Source organism: Colius striatus, chromosome 5, assembly GCF_028858725.1.
Source record: "Colius striatus isolate bColStr4 chromosome 5, bColStr4.1.hap1, whole genome shotgun sequence".
In the NCBI taxonomy this organism is placed as follows: domain Eukaryota; kingdom Metazoa; phylum Chordata; class Aves; order Coliiformes; family Coliidae; genus Colius; species Colius striatus.
The window spans coordinates 10303896-10326897 of NC_084763.1; the positions used below are offsets into that span (position 1 = coordinate 10303896).

At 40.0% G+C, this 23002-nt stretch overlaps 1 protein-coding gene across 3 annotated transcripts in view; it reads left to right on the forward strand.

The window, feature by feature from the left end:
• The window catches only part of PDE1C (phosphodiesterase 1C), a 190010-nt gene that overhangs the window by 12255 nt on the left and 154753 nt on the right, over positions 1–23002 (forward strand). For all 3 annotated transcript variants that reach the window (XM_061996471.1, XM_061996473.1, XM_061996472.1), the window contains one exon: positions 8642–8668. In XM_061996471.1, coding sequence (XP_061852455.1) covers positions 8642–8668 — 27 coding nt within the window. The remainder of the gene's footprint in view (positions 1–8641; positions 8669–23002) is intronic.

Genomic DNA, 23002 nt, shown 5'->3' on the forward strand with positions numbered 1-23002 from the left:
GTTGTTTATGGATTTGTTGGGTGTTTTTTTTTTTTCCATGAGTAATGGAAAACTGAGAAAATACAGAGGAAGAACTGCAAGATTTTGGTAGTTGTACTGTCTCAGTACAGAATCTACATGACTGAAATATCATTTTTAAACATCTTTAGAATAACATTTGCTTGCTTCTTTTGTAGTTAAGATGCCAACACGTCATAATCCCAGCCCAGTCTATTACCCAGAATGCTGAAGCTCTAGCCCTGAATTTGAGTTTGACCTTCTGAATTGGCTTTACTGAAAACCTCATTTGATGATGAAGCTGGAGCACTCAGTTATCCCTGCAGGATTCCCAGTGTTCCCTGCAGATCCTTGTACTTCGAATGTCTTGCTCAAAACTTTCTCAAACATACAATATTCAGTGCAGATCAGATCAATTCAGTGAACTTTTCCTATGCTGCTTTTCCTCTTCACGTGGTATACCTGTGTCATGGAAAGACACACAGCAGTTACCTTGCCTCCTCCAATAGCCAGTGTTGTTTATCGTTTGAGCAAGCTATGACTGCCCTTTGACCTGAAGCTAAACCAAGTCATGACAATTGATCATAAATCATCTTTTTGGAAAATAAAGTACCTTTAACTAATACACCTCTTGTGCTACTGCTTGAATAAAAATATTAAAGCTGTATAAGGTCCTGCCCAAGGTCTGCAGGTGGCTGCTTTTACAGTAATCTTGGGAAATATGATCAAACCATGGGTCACATTTGTAGTGCCAGGTAGCTCAAATCAATTGTATCTTCATTATCCAAAGGAGCACTCTTGAGAGTGACTCTGTTCTTATAACCCCCCTTTCAACCTTCCTCCTTCCCCCTCCCCATACTTGAATCTCTGCTTTGCCAGGGAGTTGATGCTCAGCCCTCTGGATGTGTGACCAATGAAGGAGTTTGGACTCAAATGCAATTTAAGGTCATCAACTCTCATGAGAGCATACAGTATAATAGTGTGGATAATGTCAGTCTGCTAGGATCATATCCATAACATCCATCTGTAACACCTCCAAGCTCTGCCCACTGTTTACTAAATGAGTAGAGGGAGTTTGCAGCTACCTTGAGTTTGCACTTCTAAAGAAATTCCTTGCTGCCTGTGCTGTCACAGAGGCTTTTCTGTAAAGAAAATGTGAAGACATTGCATCTCCAACTGTGGTTTGTGTGGGTTTGGTAAACGTATTAGACCCAAATGACCAAGTGGGAAACTGATCATTAAGCCACAGGTAAGAGCCCTATCAGGGCTAGAGGTCTAAAAGTTGCAGCAAAGTTGAGGCAGCATGAGACACTGATTATATCTCCCAATGATTGCAATCCATTTTGGAGATGAAACCGTAAGTTTCACTTTTGCCCAGTTGTTTAGAAAACTCAGTAGCTAGACTTGATGAAATCCAGTGGTCAGACAGACTTGTTAAAATCTATCAAAATAGCATTTTCCTTGGGCAAAACCAGTAAGGCTATTTTCTGAACTGGAATTACTGACATACATTATTTACTGTCTATGAGTTGAGCGCAAGCTTCATTTCTACTTTGTAGCAGTGCTACTTGTTTCCAATACATGAGTGCTTTCCCCTCCTCTTTTTGGCTGGAAGTCTGTTGTGCCTCTCAACTGTCTTGTTTCCGTTGCTACTGAAATCATCATACCTATTTCAAGTTGTGAACATTTCTTGTCTTTGTAGCTGTGCCATGCATGCCTGTGCTTCAGAGCACGCAGATCCTTCTAATCTACTTGAAATAAGTGACTACCTTACCCTCTCATGATTTCACTAAGTTCTCATGTAATTCAGCATCCAGTTTAAAATGATTCCTCTTTAAAAAAAATAAAATAACACACAAATCCTCCATCAAATTTCAAGTGCCAGTGAAATCTTTCCTTCTTTCCTCAGCCACTTCATATCATTTCTTCTCCTCTGCTGTCACTAGTTTCTGTGATTGCACTTAGCAAAGTATTCTGGTAAACAGCCTATGTGGAAAGGAAAAGAAGTGACTTTTTTATTTTCTAGAGAGTGAGTAAAGTGAGAAAGCTGGTCTTCCTGTTTCAATTAAGGAATTAAAAACCCAGCAGGAGTTGATGGCATCATAGCCTTTGAAGTCCAGCGATCTCAATATATTTCTGAGTTCTAGTCAGGGCTCCCAGGGGAGCTGGAGCTTTGACAGAGGCCAGTCCATAGCCTGTGCTGGGAGATTGTGCTTTTGTGAATTGATTTGTGTATGCTTATTAATATAGGCTTTGGTAACGTAACGTAAATGCATCACTAATCCTATGATGATGATGATTAATTGGTAATGCACTGCATGATTCAGAATATCAAGCTGCAGGGAGAGAAGATTTTCAATTTATTTAAGTAATCCTGTCAGAAAATCTAGATCTGAGCCCCCAGCCACTTCTTCCTGGGAGTGATGCACAGAGGGATGGTGCCTATCTGCAGCGCGAGCTTCTGTGCTACTGGGTATGGCTAGAGAGGGCATGTGGGCGTGGGAGCTGAGCAATGCTTTTAATCCTTCTGCCTAGACATGGCCATCAAGGGGAAATCTTGGGGATTCTGGACTGATAAGCTGGAAGGATGTGGGGATAAAAGCAGTAAAGATGAATTGTGGTCGCCTCTTACAGAAAGAGCATGTCTCATATGAAGAACCGCTGAGGGATCTGGCACTATTTAGCCTGGAGAAAAGAAGGCTCAGGGGAGACCTTATCACTCTCTACAGCTACCTGAAAGGATGCTGTAGTGAGGCTGGGGTCAGTCTGTTTTCCCTAGTAACAAGCAATAGAACAAGAGGAAACAGCCTTGAATTGCACTAGGGGAGGTTCAGGCTGGATATGAGGAGAAATTTCTTTCCTGAAAGAGTTGTCAGGCATTGGAACAGCTGCCCAGGGAGGTGCTGGAGTCACCGTCCCTGGAAGGGTTTCAGAGATGGATGGATGTTCTACTGAGGGAAATGGTCTAGTGGTTGATAGGGCTGGGACAAAGGCTGGACTCAATGAGCTTAAAGGTCTCTTCCAGCTGAAATGATTCTGTGATTCTAAGAGGAATGGGAGGGATGTCATTCTGTAAAACCATAGATTCACTTGTGGGTAACAAAAGAGCAGGTTTGACCTGTAGACAAACTTATTTCTTCTCTTCTGCAAATTTCATTGCCTATATCACTGTTGGCTAAACTACAGAACAAACTCTTAGTAGTGTTAACACCTGTTCTAATCCAGGCTAAAAAAGCCTGGAGAACACGCGTGTTACAAGGTGGCTGTTTCTCTCTGTGCTTCCGAATGAGCTAGTGAGAGAAGCCCTGCAGGGAAGCAGAGATGAATAGCCCTGGCTACAGACGTGGTGGGACTCCAGTACTAAAGGACAGATATTGTTGGGTGCTTTTGTTAACAGATGATTAAGCTCCCACTCATATCTTAAACATGTTAATTATAAAGCTTCTAAATATAGAAAAGGAAAAGTCCCTCTTCTCCAGTTGATGAATAACTCGTTTAAAGTATTTCCGTACGGCAACTGTTTTCTGGAACGATTGTGGCTCCTCTGAAGAAGTAGCTTTTATAAAGTGTTCCTCTTCAGGCAGGAGTTCCCCTTGTCTGTGCATAGCTCCGTGTTTACTAATGTCAGCAACAAAAAATAAAGGTATGGCAGGCAAGCTCTGGCTGTGCTTGTAGCATCAGCTGGAGGAGTTAACATCCTGATAGTTTCTTTTTCTCCTCTTCCTCCACCACAGAGTGGGCAGTATGAAACCTGGTGTCTTTGCTTAAAGCCTTGGTTAGTTGTTGGCATTTTGAGCCAGAAGGCTGAACTCTGTACTGAAGCAGCTGGTGCCCAGGGATCATAGAATCATTTTGGTTGGAAAGACTTTTAAGATCATCAAGTCCAACCAAGATTTCCTTCTTGAAGAACGTCCAGCCTTCTTGGACTCCTTTGTCCTTCAGGACTGCCTCCCAAGGGACTCTGGCAACTAGCTTTCTAAACATGTCCAAGCCTGCCCTCTGGAAATCTGCACTCACAGCCACCAGCTGTGCTGTAAGGGTGCTGACCCATGGCAGGGCACCGCACACAAAGCCACTGAAGGCAATATCTTCTTAAACCACTGCAGCAGATTCATTTTAACTTGTCTCTGAATGCCCTAAAAAGTTGTTTCCCACTTTCACCAGGAAGTGCAGATTCACCCTGAAAGCACATGCTTGTGTTGGATCTAGGCTTGTGTGTTGTCAGATGGTGGCACAAAGGGAAGAGCACAGGCCAGCAAGTTTTATGGATTTCAAAAGATCCATCTGGCTTGCTAAACTGCTTTGACCATGTGTGTGCTTTCTGAACCCATTGCAATGGCTGAGCAAAACAAAACAAGTTAAGATTAAGGCACTGTGAGTACCAATTCTGAGCTTCAGCCTGAAAATGAAGTCAGGCTCATCTCATCTGGCTAAGTGTCACCTTCATCTGCGTCCCTCAGGCTGTTAACTGCAGGCCTATCAGCTGGTGGCCTGAAGCTGCTCACTGCACTGAAGTTTTGAGCCTGCAGAGACCTTACCAAGGGCAGGTATCACCCTTAGTCTCTAGCAGCAGTGCGTGAGCAAAGTGTGATGCTCATGAACTTTCAGATTTTAGTATATGTTCCCAGGGAAGAAGTTAGGCAAAGATCCTCCTGTTGCCTCTGCAGCACCCACAGTTTTATTCCATACAGTGAAAAGATGTCATTAATACAAAACTATGTGGAATAACACCATGTTAACCAAGCCACTACCATGAGTAAAAAAAAAACCCATCAGTGGTTTAGGTAATTCTTCAGAAGCTGTGTGGGAGTCAAAGAGGAATTAATCTAGCTAGTTGATAGTCTGAGTTGTATGATTATGGGGCAAAACCAGAGCAGCTGGCAGTATTACTTAATTCCCCCAACGCCTTCACCCTCCCTCCTCCTTGTACCTACTCAGTCACATTAACTCACCTCTCTCAGAAGTGTAAGGTCTGAGAATGTAATTACCAACTTCAGGCACAGTTTTTGTCTGTTTCTGTTTGGCTTGTCTATTTCAATAGGAAGTGAATGTCCATATAGCTTGTAGTTTGCTACATCTTACTAGTGCTTAAATACATTAAAAAGTCTGTCTGAATTTTCTGCTGGGCCAGGGTATTATGTGATTCCTCTGCCCTCACAAAAGATTCATTCATCTCCAGAAGAGCAGACACTGAAATAGGGAGTTCAACTCTCTTGTTGACTTCATCTTGTAAGAGTAAAAAATTTTGTCCTACCCAGCACCCTTGAGTTTTGATTGTTACAAAATATTGATTTTTTAAAGAATTCCTTATTGAGTTTATTTTCACTAGAACCCACAACCATTTTGTACTCTCTCAGTACTACAGTTGTGCAGGTATAATTGCATTAAGTTCAGTGAAGTTATTTCTAGTTTAGACTGGTAATAGAGGGCCTACCTAGCGTGAGTCACCTGCTAATTCTCTTCAGCGTGGAAAAAAATACCTGCCTTGTTCTAATTTGTTTTCTTGTTGTAAGTTAAATGTAGATCTATGAGTAATACATTCCACAGCAGGTAATAGGAGTTGAATGGATGTGGCAGTTCTAGCATGGCACGTGTGCAGCAGGAAAAGAAACTGAACTTACATTTGGTACTATCAAGAAGCTGCTTGCAGGCATGAACACAGGCCAGCCCACAGATGTGGGAAGCTGTAACACCACCTCCTTTAGGCCTCTCTTACTCTTCCCCTCCTGGGAATGAAGGATAGTTTGTGTTTGTTCAGACAATTGTATGTCCCTTGAGTGTGATTGGAAGGTGTGTCTGTTCACAGGTTTATCCCAGAACATCTGTTGAAGGCAATTTAGCAACTAGTGCCTCTCTGCATAGACTCCTTCAGGGGAGATAAACCAAAATAACTTGTCACGTGTTTTTAAAACAAACAACTGAACAAAAACCCACAAAAAAAACCAAAAACAAGCAAACTCAAATCCTCACCCTTCACTTTCCTCTTGTTAATTCAGACAGGGTTGATGATAGCACCCAACTGCCAACGCTGGCTATGGTATGAAAAGAGGCACCTTCTAATTTCCTTGTTTGCAGTGATCTTATTTATTGCAAGACAGGTGTAAGTGGTGGTTTGTAAGCATCAAGCAGGTAGATGTTGATATTGTGTTTCCAAAAAGCAAACTGAAGGCTACACTTGGAAGCAGCTTTCTATTATCAACACCATCTTTTTATAATCTTGGTGAGGAGCACTGTTAAACCTTGTTTTTGAAATGCTGCAAATTCAGGCATATAGATTATTTTTTGCTAAGAAACAGGATCTGCAAGTGGTATTCCTTTTGATGCAAGTGCATGCAGTAATGATGTTTAACCTATAAACAAGAGTTCCTTTAATTATACTCTCTTCAACTGTAACAAGCAAATTCAGTGCCTGTAAATGCAGTCACTAACTTGGTACACGTAAACCTTGACTGTAATTGGACTGCAGGTGTGGAAACAATAAACAATAAAAGTTTATATATGTTAAAAAAGTTCATATATGTTAAAACCCCTATGAAAAGACAAATGTTTTTTTTCTAGTACTGTTGTCTGTGATAATACACAGTTTTCTAATCTAATAAAAATATTCTTGAGTAAAAGGAACATTAAACAAAGAACTTGTTACTAAAATGCGAAGAGCACCCTGAGGCTGGGTCACCTCTTTAAAATACCCTAGGAAAATTTAAATAAGCAGAAAGTAATGAAAGTTATCTATCTTCAAATGTGAAGCTTGGGTGAAAGAGCAACACTTTATAAAATATGAAAGCCACTAACCAGTAAAGGGAAAAATAGTTCTGTCAGTGGTGATGTGCACTGAATGACGCTTCCAGGGAAAACAATGAAGTTGTAAATAACTTCATTTGAAAAGTTTATATAGCAGAAATGGAAATTTATCAATTTTTGATTTCTTAGGAATAAGAGATATTTTAATCAACCTCGATTGCAATGGCCAATCAGTTGGGGTTTTTTTCATAATTTTCTTTTTGCACGAACATTTAGTGAAGTTCTGCCTTTGTCAGAATATAAACTTCTAAATCTAAACTCTTAAAAATTAAGTTTTTTACTTTTGATCCCTCTGAAATTAAAATGAAAAATTGCTTTAGAATTAGATATGTCCAAGTGGGCTTCTGTTTATGTGTGTCAGCATCCTGAATGCTAGTAAGCTTGAATCTTGATACTGCTATGAATGTTTGCTCTTTTACTCTATTGCATTTATTCAAATTTAAATGAGTAATTCTTCACATGGTAAAATGTAAATGAAATATTTTAAAGTCTTTTTAAAGTAAGTATCTAGGATTTGTATCATTCTGACATAGAATACAGAGGCAGATACAAGCATGAATACCGTTGGTAAAGGTAATATTGGATGAAACATCTGTTAGCGAGGAGACACTATTCATGCCTCTTATTAAGTAGAAAATAACACTACATTCCTTTTTGACATGTTTATTCACATTTTTAAGAAACAATACCACTTGTTTGGGTTTTGTAGGCCTGCCTTGGCCACAGTTTTCCATGTGCAGTAGTATCAGAGATGAAAAAGTAGAACCTGATGCTTATAGCAGTACACCTGTTCTAACATTACCTACACATTGGAGAGGTGGGGAATGTCTGTTAGTGTATGGCTAAACAGCAGAGTGGTGATCTTGCACTCCTAATCATGGTCCACACAGAGACTTGTTCCTGTTGCTGCATGTGACATTGAGAGATCATTACTTTGATTTTAAAACATAACGACAGACCTGAGTGCGAGTGAAATCAATGCCGTGTTTTGTCAGACACTGTGTAAAGCCATTGGAAAAGGCAGCTGTAGGAACAAGACCTCACAGACAAGACATAGTACTGACACTCTGCTGCAGCTAAGAACTCAAGATTATTACCTTACTCTTGAGCATTGGCAGTTTGTGCCATGGCCAGCTGTAGAAGACAAGATCCACCGCGCTAAGAAGAGTAAGAGGTTTACAGCCCTTTCTGTAGTTACTGTGGTGTCAGGGTTGGAGGAGGGAGAAGAGGTGCTGTCAGAATGCTTATCTGCTCTTGCCATCCCTAGTCCTGGACTTGGATTGGTTTAAATCTCAAGATATGTGCAACCAAGTGAAATTCTGTGGTGTGGCAGCTGAGATTTTGTAGAGAACTTGGTAGCATCTAGACTTTTAGAACAGGTCTGTGGGAAAGCCACTGGGGTTTCCCAGTGAGTGACCACAGCTGCTGTGGTTTAATGTCTTGCACCATCTCTGCTCCGTCTTATCAGGCTCTCCACTGGTAAGACTGTGGATGGATGGAAACATGAAAACTACTTCACTACTACTAAGTAGAAATTTCTGCCACTTGGATTTCCTGTTAAGTCATTTAGAGTAGTAATTCATTCTTTCCTAGCTGCAGCAACCCTGTCTTACAAGAAAAGGGCAAGATATGCATATGGGCAAACACACACACTTTTTTTTTTTCTCCTGAAGTTAGTGGCAACCACCACCAGGGGTGAGCAGAAGGGCACAGTTACATCAGCTTTGGAATCTTGTGGCAGAAGTGACTTCACTTAATTGCTCATGATATCTGACCCTCTCCTTTTCTCCTTCTCACCGATGGAGCCTTCTTATCTCAGTTGTATTTTGTTCTTTTCCTGCAGGAGAAAATACAAGAAAACATCACAGAGGTAAGAGTAAATCACAGAGGACTGGAAGGTATTTGTGAGTTGTCTGTCTCTTTTTGTTAGGGGGTTTGAAGGAGGATCTTCCTGTTACCAGATTGGTTTTATTCCCAGGTAAATGCCATTCTACTGATTGCTTTCCCCTTTGAAGGCCCATCTTGAGCTGCTGCTGCACCAAATCCCCTCTGCTGCTAGTGGTAGCCCTTCCCTCTGATGTTAGTAGTAGTTTTCCCTGAGTAAGGACAGAAATATTTATCCTTGAAGGTCAAACCCTAATAAACGTCACTCTGTTCCCTCTGCATGATCTGCTGGTTCTAAACTCTATCGCTTACTCATGCTGTAATAACAAAATGGATTGTGGGCTTGTAGCATTGCTAATGATCTGTGCCTTTGCAGGAGACTGAAGGAAAACAGGGATCCTGTTGATTAACAGGCCCTATTACAGCTACCTGATGTAGCTATCTCACCGTCTCCTTGCAGGAGGGAAGCCCAATGGGGGTCTTTGACAGATTCATTTTTCTTTCTTTCAAGCCCTTGTGCTTGGTTGCTTCAGAGCACTCACTTTGCAGCACAAAGTTTTTCGGTTCTGAGTTGACTCCCCCTCCCCTGCATGTGGAGAATTAATTGGTGACTTAATCTCATGGCGTGCTGAGCATCTTTAGTTCATGTTGACTTTAACTGGATTTGAGACTCCTGCAGAGTGCTTCCTAAAGACTAAACCCTGCAGCTCTGCTGAATGTGCCCTTTAATGTTGTGTGATGGTGGAGAGAGCTGGCACATAAGGCAACGTGATGATGTGATGGGCTAAGACATCATGGCCACCCCTCCTGTTTGCTCTCGCTCTGTGCCAAAGATGATCACTCTAATGCAGCATTGGCTACGTGTGTGCTTGTGTGTCACAGCCACAAGAGACTGAAGTGTGGTGGTTTGAGTCACAGATGAGGTGGGTTTGAGCTATGACAGTTTAGTGGAAAATACAGATTTGGGGATTTCTGTGCTGAACTATGCAGGTGGGCATTGGGTGGTGAGAGACACAAGAACAAGGAGAAGGTAGATATGCTCCCACTTGTTTTCCTAAAGATGAGCCTGACACTATATTCTAATTGTAGCTCTAGTTTTCTCCCCATTTCCCTTGCTGCTGCCATGTTTGTTAATTAATTATGGACGTGTCTCTGGCCAGTGGTCCTGAGATGCTGCAAGAGGATTTATTCTGAGGCTAAGATGCTTTCCAGATGAATGGTCCTGTGTACTGTGTCTCATTTGGGTGTGTTTTCTGTGTGCATGACCATGGCACCAGAGAAGCTTGTGTTCAGTATCTCTTCTGTCCAGGAGACTTTCTGTAAACTTCAGAGGAAAGATGAAGTATATTGAAAACTCCTACAAGCCCAACACACAGTTGCATCAGTGACACACAGCCTCTTTTAATATACCATTACGGGGTTAAGTTCTGTGCCCCATGGGATTTCGAAGTTTTTTTTTCCTCTTGCTGTTACCCATACCCACTGTCTGATTGATGGTGTGCATCCTTGCAGCAACTAGGCAGACAGGTCTCATGGCCCTCTCTGTGTTTTACAACTAGTGTGAGCTTTGTGGAGGCAAGAAAGCACTCCAGGGACTGGCAGACAGCAATTGCCGAGTAACTGCTCCTGATAACCTTGCTCAGCAGGTGCTGCCTGCTGGCTGGAGGTCTGAGTAGTGCAGCAGGGTAGCTGCTGTGGGCTATGAGCCACGCTTTGCCAGAACCTAGGGCAAATTAGCTGGTTAGTAAGCTTCTGGCTTGAATTTGCCACCTGCTGTGTGATTAAGGTATGATGCTAAGTAGGAGACTGCACATACTGCCACCTCATGCAGAAGTGCAACATCCAGCAAAAGGACAGCAGGTACAGGACAGTAGTTCATTGGAAGGCTGATTTTAAGTAGCATCTCTCTGTTGAATTGTTTGTTTCAGCAGTGAATGTAAACTGATGACTTGGCTTGAGTCTCCATCTTTGTTTTCCACATTCATCCATTGTGGGATTTTCTTTTTTCCTTTATGTTTTTTTTTCAAAACAGTCTTAGTAGTTCCTTTGTCATTGGGCTCTAGAGGGTGACTGGCAGCTGATCTACTTGCTTTGGCATCTTCTTCCTTTTGTTTTTCTTTGAAGGAGTATGATCACATAAGGCTGCCTAGGTGATAGTAAGCAGCACTTAGCTATGTAGGAGAAACACTGCTGTCCTCTGCACCTTACAGTGGAAAGAAACAGTAGCCCCTGAGTGCAAAACTGTTGGGAAGGGAGGTGAGGTATGTGCAAGAAGACTTGAGGCGACAGAGTCAATAAGCTCTGAGCCATTCTGAGAATATCATTGGAAATGTCAGATGCTAACTGTTGCATTGATTGTTCTAAGTGAATTGACTCAAATGCTTTTGTAATAATATTTATCTTATTTTCCTCATAATCTTCAAAGTTTCAACAGCTGTCTAGACAATCCTAATTTCTTTAGTCCCAACCTAGTAATTGCATCTGAACCACTGAACTGTGATGTAGATTAATCACAGCAATACCAGAGAAATGAGATATTTAATCAGAACTTGAGTTGGCTATCATTCTCAAGTTTAGTTCCCCTAGGGTGAGTGAGTGAATAGTAGATGGCTTATTAAATAGTGACTGGAGAGGTGGTCAAGAGGTGGTCAGCAAGAGGGAGAACTAGGCAGGAAGCCAACACTGTCTTGAGCTTTTGGGTCCTGATTGGTTTTGCTTTTTCTGGAGCACCAGAGACCTCAGTCATGTTTGATTTGACTGTTGGGACTCCAGTTATGCTGAAGACAGCCAGCTTGTGGGCTGCCTGTGTTTTCCAAGGAGATACATGGGACCTTCACAGAATCATAGAATCTTAAGGGTTGGAAGGGACCTCAAAAGATCATCTACTCCAACAACTCCCTGAGAGATTAAAAGCGAAATGAGCCTTTCAAGGAGGCCTTGACTGTCCTCTCTTATATTAGATTTGTCTTCTTGGGTGACATTCAGCTAGATCAGACAATTTTGCTCTTGTAAGGACTTGCTTAAATCTTATTGCTCTTCTCAACCTTTGTCAGATAAATAATTTGTGTTATTTCACATGGTATAAATTTCCCACCCCTACAATCCACAGCTATGCATTTTTGACTCGACTGGTAACACAGGAGTGCATGTGTTGCTGGTTTAGTTTAGCTATATGTTGGTTAATTGTATGATTTAGTTTTCTATCAAGTTCAAAATGCTTCTCTTACAGTGAACTCATTTTAGATCAAAGTCAGGTGAAAAGAGTCCTGATATTTTCTCTGTCCATTGTGGATGGATGGGTGGATTTCTTTCCCATAGCACCTGTTGATAGTATACGCGAAGTACAAAGTAGAAAAGGAAATGTAACCAAAGTGCCTTTGAAATATAGCCGTGACCCTAAAAGAAGCATCCTAACAGGCCCTGCAAAATAGTAATGTGATTTCTTTAAAAAAGATTGTACTCTAATTAAAAAAGGTTGACATCAGATACAAACCACATGGCCGGAACATCGAGCCTTCCCTAATTTTCATAAGGGTTTGTTGTTCCTACTTAAGACGATCAGACAGGAAACTCATAAGCAGAGATCTTCTTTCACATCTGTTTCCCACACATTCCTATTCTTTCTCATCTGTGTCTATGCTTCTCAATCCCATTTTGCTTCAGCACTTTGTTAATATACTCTTGGAGGAAAATGTGAATGTGAATATGTTCTTGCCGATTAAAAAAAGTGATGCATTTACGTTAGTGTGTGACACGAGAGGTGAAACTGTAAATGCACACGTGATGTTACATACAAAACAGACTGAAAACTTCTTTTTCCCCTCAAACTTTAGTTGATGGTCATCTTCAGAGTTACTCATGCTGATACCTCCTTAGATTAAGTAATCCACTGTCTCTTTTGGATTAATCCAAAATGCAAATTATAACCTTGCAGGTGTCATTCTAGGTAATCTTTAAGTTAAGCATTTACTTCTGACCAGTTCCTATGAGGAAAACTGTACTGAGATTAACCTCATCTTTTAGTGCTGTTAGGACACACTAAAGAGATCTTCACTGGAATGATGCATCAGTGCTCTCTCAAAGCTGTTTGTCTAAGGAAGGGCACTATATGTGGTCGTGGTTGTCACTGCCGTGGACAGAACAACATAGACGGGAAGATCTGGAGGTCGTTTCTTCTAGCTCTTGGTGCTTGAGAACATCACTATGGTCCTGATTTGCTCCTGGCATTCATCATCTTACTTAATTTGACAATATACTTAGTCCTTAGGTCTGATACCATTTCATTTTCACAGCTTATCTACTGACCTTGCAAGGTTATCTTAATTACAAATAATAAAAGTACCTCTAATTCCTTAAGCTGTGAAAGTAATTATAATACTGCTTAGCTCAAGTTTTTCTTTATGTATAGTACCCGAGCAACTCTGGCAATGTAGGGTGCATTGAAGGTTGATAACCTAATCAGTAGCACACACATACAATGCATAACTTTGTCTGTCAAAATTCTTTGTAGTCTTCTGGGTGAGACCTCCTCAGCTACCTGTAACTTCAGTAGGACTTCTTGAAACTCAGTGTTTCAGGGAAACTGGTGTTAAATTGTCAATTCAAGGCTGCTGGGCATTGTGCAAAGAGAGATCTACTGTCATTTCTGTAATATTACAAGTGGAGCTGGTTCTGTTAAATTTAATGCACACTTAATTTTGGTTAAAAAGGTATTGTTTTGCTGAGTGCTCTGTCTTTGTTGCACTGCAGAATCATGGGTGCTTTGGGAAAAAAATTGAACATGGTCATGTAAGTCAATCTTAAAGGGGACAGATTAAAGTGACATTGGCAACCTTAATTTGGTATTTCCCAGCTTTCTGGATGCTTGACTTTGCAATTTGAGGGATCTTCTAATGTGTGCAGTTACATACTGACAGTAATACGCAACTCTGCAAAAACTGTCATTCAAGTTAGCAAAGCTAAATGCAGTTTGTGCTTTAATTCACAGAGGAAGTGTGTAATATTTGTCTCTCTATAGTGAAACTTCATGTTGGAGAGGAGAGGTGGAAAACTATCTTCTAGAAAATCCCAGCTTTTGTCTTCTAGTACTTCTGTAAGACAAAAACATTGGAATGTTGGAAGTGACAGGGGCATTTACATACTCTACTGCTCTCTGTGTTTTCCCTGTGAGAGCTAGAAGATGTGGTGAGATCAGACTCCATACAGATAGACACATTTTTAATTAGTTTATTTTTCCAGCTTTTGAAATTTTACTTAGTTTTCCTACCTCAAAAGGAAGCAGCCATATCTTAATATGACAGCTCTGATAGAGGAAGGTATAAATTTTGGATTCCTGACATGAGTAATGAGACTTATCTTCTTTATCCAGAGCAGGAGTAAGTTCAAAATAATAATGAAACATGATTAAATAGTGACCAAATCTTTATTGCTGATATGTAGTCCTATAATTTTACTAAAATTAGTTTTAATCTATATCTTACATTATAAAGTGCTGAATAATTAACAATAAATACAAGTCCCTAATGATTAATGACTATTAAAGAATTGAATGTATTGAGCATAGTTTGTCAGGTGACTTACAATACCTAAAATACTACTGATTATGTGGAATTTGTTCCAACAATAACACATCTTACTTGATAAGGAGTGGACCCTGCCAAATTTTAAAATGGAAAAAGTAGCTTATGCTTCTCAAATGCTGTGATGACAGATGTCCTTACCTATCAAAAGAAAGTTATGTTCAGCTTTTCTCTGTGTTCATGCTTGAATGACATTCAGTCATAATCTTGGGTATCATTTTGGCAGAACTGATAGCATGCTCCTGCTTTTGCATTGACCTCTGCCTGTACATGACACTGGTTTTCAAAATGTAATTGTGATATCATCTAGATTCAGATTTTATGGATACTATTTGTATTGACTTGTTAGAAGTTATTTGTAGCTCCTAGGTTTGCAAGATTCAATCTCTTTTTGCTAGGTTTGTGTGAAATGAAAATCACTTTCAAAAGTCATAGACTTCAATGAAAATATACTGGTACCAAACACTGTTTGGTATCAGATGTTCAAGCCAAAATAACTTCGTGATGCATAGATGAGCTCTTTTTAAAAATTCTTAGTGCCTGTCAAGTTTTCCTGATTCAAGTTTCAGGGAGAGGGCAGAACAGAACAAGGCTTGTGCCTTCTACTGCTTTTCTAATCTGTGTTATGAAAAGTTGTCTGGAGTAAAGCTACTGGAGAGCAGGTTTTTCACTGGCTATGCACCTCACTGATTAACACTCTGAAAAATAGGTGATATAGATGAAATAAGCTTTAGCCTGATGATAATTTGGTACTTCTGTTTCCACCAATTGGAACCAAACAAGATAGTGCATGTATGAATCTTCATGGAGATTAAACTGAATCTCTTGTAACTTTCCCATTGGGTTAGCTTGACTTCTTTCAGCAACATTCAGTGCTCTTCTCACTGACTTGTCTTTAGCTAGATAGAAGTGGCTTGCTTTTTGCTTTGGGGTTTTGTAGTTTTAATTCCTTCCACAGGCATGGAATATAATTCTGATTATGGGCAAAGAGATGCCAGTAAGCTTTCATTTCCATTTTAGTTATTCTGAGCTCCTTTAGCGAAGCAGAGGTTGCTCTTTAGAACTCTTTTTGTCCTTTTCCTCTTATTTACATTGCAATGTCTTGATAATCTCTCCATAAAAGATCTGCATAAGGATCTGAAAAATAAGTGTTTCCTGAAAATAAGTGTTAACACAAATGTTGAGACATTTGTCTCCAGGCCTTCCTTCTCCAGTTGCCATTTCCCATTTCCTCTTTTGGAACTGAGAATTTTTCTGATCTACAGCATAAGGAAGACAGGTGTTAGTCTCGATTCTCCATATTCTACTGACCTTCCCCTCACACACACTACACCCAGAAGCTCAGTCTTGTCTGTCGAAAAGCTTTCCCTCCAAGGGAAGCCTCAAGTGGAAAACCATAAGATTTGAATTACTGCCACTTACTGCTCCTAAGCTGTGTCACTCTACCCTTCAGAGGAGCATTCCTGGGGAATAAAACACCAAAAGAGAGAAGAAAGCAAAATAAGTGTTTCTATTGGTTGTATTTTTTTAACTGAATGCTAAATTGCGTCTCGTCAAACAAACAATCCCAACGGCTACTAATGAGTTGACTCCTCTGAATCAGAACTTCAAGTAGTAGATAGGTAGTCCATTGATTTTTCCCCTTGAGCATTTATAATGTATGAGCCATAGCAACTTGTCAATTTTCAGTACATTGGGTAATTACAAAATGCTGGTCATTTACATTACCCCAAGATGCAGCATTTCCATGACTAATTCAGAACTCCTATCTCTTCAGCCGTGTCTCAAATTCAATTTTAATTGATAATGAGTTGTTTTAATCCCTCTCTTTGATTTAGCAGTCAGACCAAAGGACAGCATTTTGTAGGGGGTAAGAAGGAAAGTGAGAGAAAGAAAAAATTGTTAGTGACTGGCATGATTTTGGCAGTTAATGTGGTAATGAGCTTTTACTTGGGGACCTCCTTTGGGAGAGGATGATATGATGGAAGTCCTGTATAACCTTCCAGCCTTCAAAATCTCTCACTCCCTAAACGTCTGTGTCCCTTGCAAATGATAGAGAGGGAATCCTCAGGTGTTTTGTTAAAAAATCCTTGCTGAGATAATTTGTCCCAGGAGAGAATTGACTGTCTCTGGCTTTATCTCAAGAGATATTTCTCACTTTTAATGTGGATTACACTTGAGCCACTAACAAGTTTTACTGGATTTGGGAAAGCTATAAACCCTCTTTCCTCACTGCCACACCAGAGAGTCTCTCAGATTTCTACTGATTAAGCTCTGCATTTCCTTTAGGATATTCTTAGTAAACTATCCAAGTATAATGAAGAATGTCCATTCCCCCCCAACAAATACATCTTGTTTACCCTGTTGCCCTGCCTATTTTGAGGTAACTTGGGGATGGCATTTGACTTTAATCAGGTGACAGGTGAAGAAGTCCTCCAGATCTTTATGCCATAGACAGTACACTCTCTCTGGGCCGGTGGATTTATTGCATGTGAAGATGAAAACATCAGTGGTCCTTGCTGTCTGCTGTGCCATCTCCCCAGACACATGGGAGCATGGCTAGTAATGTATTTCAACAGACTGCCTCCCAAGTGTTCACACTAAAAATGGAAAATAAGCCTTAAGTAGAAGCAGTGGACATGGACTTCCTTTGTGTGTGCATTAGTTTAAAAAGGAATCACATGTTGATATTCTTAAAATGTATTTCAATGAACAATTGAATTTCCATAGGGAATTTAAATTTAAATTAAATTTCTGTAGGGAAAATTAAGGAGCAGTTTACTGTAGTTTTTGATTGGTGTCTCCCTGCAATCCCATCCATCTATTGATGAGATGGAAGACATACAGACCCCATTGCAGAATTTCCTATGTACTTTTGAAGGGTTTGAATTAATGTTATGCTCCAGTACACGTTGATAGAGTGTTGTCATGCAGGAGAACAAGTGTTCTGGGGAGGGGATTCTTAAGTAGAAACATCAAGTTTGATATGTACTTCTTTGCACACACTATGCTTCACAAGGGCTTCATAAAATAGATGAGATATCTATGTTGTGGATTTGTCGTTTGACCATACCCAGAGATACCAATGTACATGATTGTGTGGGGTAAATGCACAATAGGTACTTTAAATGCATTCAGCTTAATAGGACTCATCCCAAGCTCTCAAGAGTAAAGTTTGGCTTAATTGTTTCTAAAGATGTGTTGTGGTTTTTTTTCTATTGTGATGGTTTTAGTGTTTTTTTGTTTTGTTTTTTTTTTCTCAGTCAGATTTTGTGAACAATCCTAGTAAAAAAATGCTTTGTTTTCTCAAAAGATGTAAGGACAGGAATTTGCACATCTTGGCTCCCAATGCCTGATCAGAAAACATTTTTTTTTTTCTAAGTTTGTGCTTTTTCAGTGCAACTGCTTATTCCTAATCTTCATTCTGATTCACAGAGTATTTAAACCCACATTCCCCCTCACTTAGCTACAACCATACATTCAGCAAGACGAAATACCAATTGTCTGAAAACAATATAAGCTCTACAGTTAAATCATGATTTCTTTCTGAGGTTATTACTCTTAACCTGTTCAAATATCTTTTTTCTGTGCTCCTGTGCATTCAGATTTAGTGGTGCATGTAATTAAGGTTCATAGCTTTGGAATCTTCCTTGACTATTTACATAAACCATGCTTTCAGCTTATGTTTATGTCTTGATTAAGACCAGCTATTTTTAAAAGGGTGAAAAAGTATTTCAGGAAAAAGGTTTGTTGTCAGAAACAATGCTTCATGCAGTGCAGAAAGCACTCTCTGGACTTGCTGATCAGTGATACACAGTTGGGCTTGTAGACCAATGTCTTGCTGGGTTGCTTTTCAGAGTCTGAGACAGTAGTAGTAATGACTGGATAGGGTAGAAGTAATTATTTCTTGAGCTCTTCCTCCTCCTGAGAAAATTCACAGCAGCTACTACTGTCTGACTTGTTTATTCAAAAAAAACAAACCCAAACCTATTTCTTTTTCAAAAAAGAGAGATGCTGACAACTTTTCAAGTGAGCCAGTTCCCTATATGGAATCTATTTATTCTGTTTTCTTTGTCTGATAAAAGGTGGTGCTGAATTCTAGGGTTTTCTTTTTCCGGTTTCTATCAAAACAGATACTACTGTAACTGAGCTGGTATTACAACCTGAGTGGGTAATTTCCCTATTGGAGGTGTTTTTCAGCTACCTAATAACATTTACAAGAAATTCCAGTGGTACTTAGTGTTTACTGGCTAAGAACTACTCCAGTTTTGCCTTGCAGTCCAGGCAGAAGTACTTATCCACTACCCACTGCAGGAGCTGGTGGGATCCACATTCCAGAACAGCAGTGGTTCTGTGATTTACATCTCGTGGTTTTGTGAAATAAAGTTATTGGCTTTGGAGCATCTGGTTAAACCCCTCCAAAGTGAAACGACGTGTCGATTCTTATGAGAATGCCTGAGGCATAATGAGTGGGCACAGAGACTAAGCTACTGTCCAGCTGCTGCTGAACTGTGCTCATGTAGGTCACGATTAAAGCATAACCATGAAATAAAAAATTGGACTGTGAGTGCTGACTGTGTTGCATAGGGATGAATAAGTGAGTTTGATCTCCTAGGCAGCCAGTCCAACACCTTTTGCCAGGAGTAGATTTACTTAGAAAACCAAAACTGTCATAGAAATATGTTGTTCACGCTCTGAAAAGCTGCTTTTTCTCTAGACTGGCTGGTTGTACTTCAGCTTTCTTACAGATTGCAGTTGTGTTTTTTTTTTTTCCCCCCTTCCCCTGGCAGTATTGTCAATGTTTTCAGATTGTGATGACAAACACTCCTTCTGGGAGTTTCTGCGCTGATAAACAACAGCAACAACAGCTTGCTCTATTTCATGCTATAGCTTCAATTTTAATGAGTCATGAGGCACAAAGAACTTGATCACCGATCTGTTTATTGACAGAGCTTAAAGACACCAAGGACTGAGGTGACAAGAGGTATCATTAATCAACAGTCTTGTTGCTATCTCAAGCAATGCTTTGTTTTGATGGTTGTTTTAAAGGAAACTGTAAAAGCTGGACCAGATTAATTTATCTTTGGTTCCATCTTAAAGCTTGGTAAGATGAGAAGCTGTAAGGCTGACAAACATCAAGGCTTCCAGAGGGGAGAGCTTTATCCCTGAAACCTGGAGGACTCTGCCCTCAGCATGCACAGCAGTTGTCTAGAGGAGGAGATCATTGTTGGAGATCATTCAGTGTCAGGGTCCAGAAGAATTGTCACAGCTACCTCACATTGCACACCTGGGCGCAGTGACTATCAGTGTGGAGTTACAAGGACATGTGGAATAGATGCCTCAATCCTGTTTTTGAAGTCAGATGTGAGTTATTTGGAGGCCCCATCAGTTTCCAGAGGAGCACTTTTGTGAAGAAAATCCTAAATACCTGAAGGTTTTGAGTCTTTTGGGATGAAACCTAAAGAAGTTTGATGATGGCAGGAACAACCTCTCCCAAATCTCTTGTGATTTCCAAATGACCATTCCCAGTGCATGTGATTTAGTTCAGTTTCATTTCACCTGGTTCTCAGCTGGATGGTCTGAACACTGGGAGTGCAGAGTCCCACTTATTCTGTCTATGAGATCCTGTGGGCAGGCAGATGCTGTGCTGTCAGTGTCCTTGAGAAGCAGTGAGAGACCAGTGTCAATCAACATCCACTCTTACCTTCTTTATCTCTAGAAAGCAATGCTCAGCCTTTACTTATCAGGGTAACCTTGACACTGTGCTCTCATCTGAATTCAGAACTGAAACATCTTGGAAGTAAAATATGATTAAAGCTGCATTTGCTTCATCATTGTTTGTCCAGTAACCTTTATGTGGGAGTAATTTAAAGAATAGATGTAAAGATATTTCTGAATTGCATCTTTATTATCCTTTAATACTTCAGTTAATACTAACACATTAATAAGAATTGCTTAGTGGTTAGAGTTGGAGACAGGGCTCTGTCTCAGGTGATTTGAGGCCAGTTCAGGACAGTTCAAAAAATAACAGAAGGTGATACGCAATATTGTTTGAAACTTGCAGGGAGTTTGGTACATCACTAGCAAAAAGCACTTTCCTCTGCCATGAGCAACTGGAAAGTTGAAGTTTGCTCTTATTTGTCCAGTGGTGGGAACATGGATGGCTCTAAGAAACCATGTGCGTTGCCCATAGACCTGCACATAGAGAAGTTGTGGCTGTAAAAGATGTAGGTGGAAGAAAAGATGCCAAATTTCTTCAGTCTCTTCATCTGAAAGGAGGTGTCAGTAGTTGAGAGAGAAGCAGAAGCAGGAATAATGTTAGCTAAACCATATTAAACTGTCTCATCTTCTAGCATAATGCTTCAGTAGGGCTGTGATTAATGTCTGGATTGCCATATATTGAGAGTGGATGAGAGACTAGCTTGCTGAATTCACTGCTGAAGGTCTTTGGACTGAAGAAAATGGGGAAAACAGAGTGAACAAAGACATGGCTGGATTTTTCTGATGCAGATTTTGTGGTGTCTTGCCTATATGTAACTGCCCATTCTTAATTTGGAAAACTGTGTTATAGTAAGAGCAGATTTTACAGAATTCACCTACTTATTCTTCCAGCTGTTTGTTGAAGGGATGTAATTAGGAGAGTGCATTTCTTCAAAGCATCAAATGCAGATGTATATTGAGCAAAAGCTTTCAATCTGAATTAAGAATGTTCTGCTCTGGCATCAGGTTTTACGAGGGTATGATGGGTTTGTCTCTGTGGAAGGATTTCAGCTTGAGGAACAGAGACAGAGAATAAGGAAAGCATGAATTCAAGAGGAAACACAAAAATGTAATACTTTTGCTTTGAACTGGCACTAATATTTAGAAATGCCATGTATTTTCAGTGGATTAATAAATGACATCCATATTTTGGTCAGGAATGCACAGAGGAGTCTTTCAAGTGCTGCTGGATTTGTGTCAAGGGAAAATTGAAAGACATCAAATGAAGTTAGTGTAACTATACTGTTAGACATTTCTCTTCCAAAAGAAAGATGTCTAACAAACATTTTGAGTAAGAAGGCTGTAACAGTTGTAACTATGTAATACATTTTTTAATATATTTGTGTCTCAGTTCAGCAGTGTTTCCCTGTCTAAGGAGGGAATGAATGTAGTGTTCTTCTGAAGCTGAGTTGGAGCTCAGCTCACTTGAAAGTAGAAAGACTGTTATATGATTGGGAAAATAAGTATCACAGTTATCTGAAGAAGGATTTGTAAGTCTGGAAGTATGTCTTCCAGCTCTGTCAGTTAAACTCCTACGTATTTAATCTCAGAGGACTTAATTGTTTACATGTAGACATCCTATGCTGCATCACAAATCTACATGGCCTTTGGCCTCAAAAGATTATGACTCTTCTGTATATCTTTTGTGTTAACCCACTGCAAATGCTCTGGATGCAGAGGACACTTTAAACATCCTGAAATAGGTTTAAGTGACTTGTTTTTCACTCTTGTTGCTGTGTAAATTCGGGTTGAAATACAGTTGCAAACTGGGTTTTGCTGAACAACCGAACTTCTAGATGCTACAGAGACATCTTAGGTCACTATCAGGACAAAGGTATTATTGAAATGTCTTCCTGATACTGTAGTATCAAAGTAATACATAACATTGGAAAAGTAATAGGAAATGTGATCCATGTGTGAATGTGAAATGCAAAGGGAAGAAGGAAATGAGTAGGCAGTGTTGGGAAAGCAAGGGTGTATTATAGGGCTTTGTTGCATGTAGGAAAATCAGTCCAGGTTTCAGTCAAGGCTGTGAAGTGGTTTATAGAAAATCAGCTGGATGACTTAAGTGGTTTTCCCAAACATCTGTATCATGCAAGCAGTACCAAGCTGTGATGCCTAGCCTAGATGAGAAAGAGATGGATTTAATATGCCATGTACCTTACCTTAGTGGGTGTGTTTAAAAGTCTTTAAGACGACTCTCCAATGCAAGGAGAAACAGAATTTTTTTGACTGGCTAACACATAGAAACTTGATGTGCTCTGTCTGCTCCCAAGGTTTAAAATTTATTAGCCTATGTATTTTCATGATGTTATTTGGAAACCATTTTATCCCAAATTATGTATATAGCAATACTCTCTCTTCTCAGACTATTTTGGATGTGGATTTCAAGATAAAGCTCTTCCAAGGTAGCGTGAGGAGACATTAGCACAGTATTTTCTGAGACAGGCAAGAAATCTTCATTGCTGAGGATACTTCTTAGGCAATTACAATGATCACCACCTTCTCACAAAGTGAAAGAATGACTGAGCATATAAGTGAACATTGATTAAACACTATTCTGGCTAGGAGTGATTCATCTTTAAAAGCTGATGTTTTTGAAGCAGAGCTTTTAGGAGAACTTTAGAGTAGTAGAAAATTGCTGAGGTCTAAATGCAGCTCTGTGACTGTGTCTATGCACAGAGATCACGTGGCAGTTTCCTTGCACACCAAACGTGCATGGTGAGAATGCTTCTGGGAGATCATCTCCTCAAATGGTCTCATTACACATTTACAGTCATCAGTGGAACTAATGGTTGTGACTGAAGGTAATCTGTTTTGCCTCTTGCCCTTTGAATAAGTTCACTGTCTTCCTTCACACTGACTGTGCCATTCTCAAGCACGCTTTGTAGACAGCACATAGCCTGTTTTGTAGTGTGTGGATACGGCTTGGTAACTGCACAAAGTCTCTGATTAAAATTATCCTTGGTGAGAAATGGAAG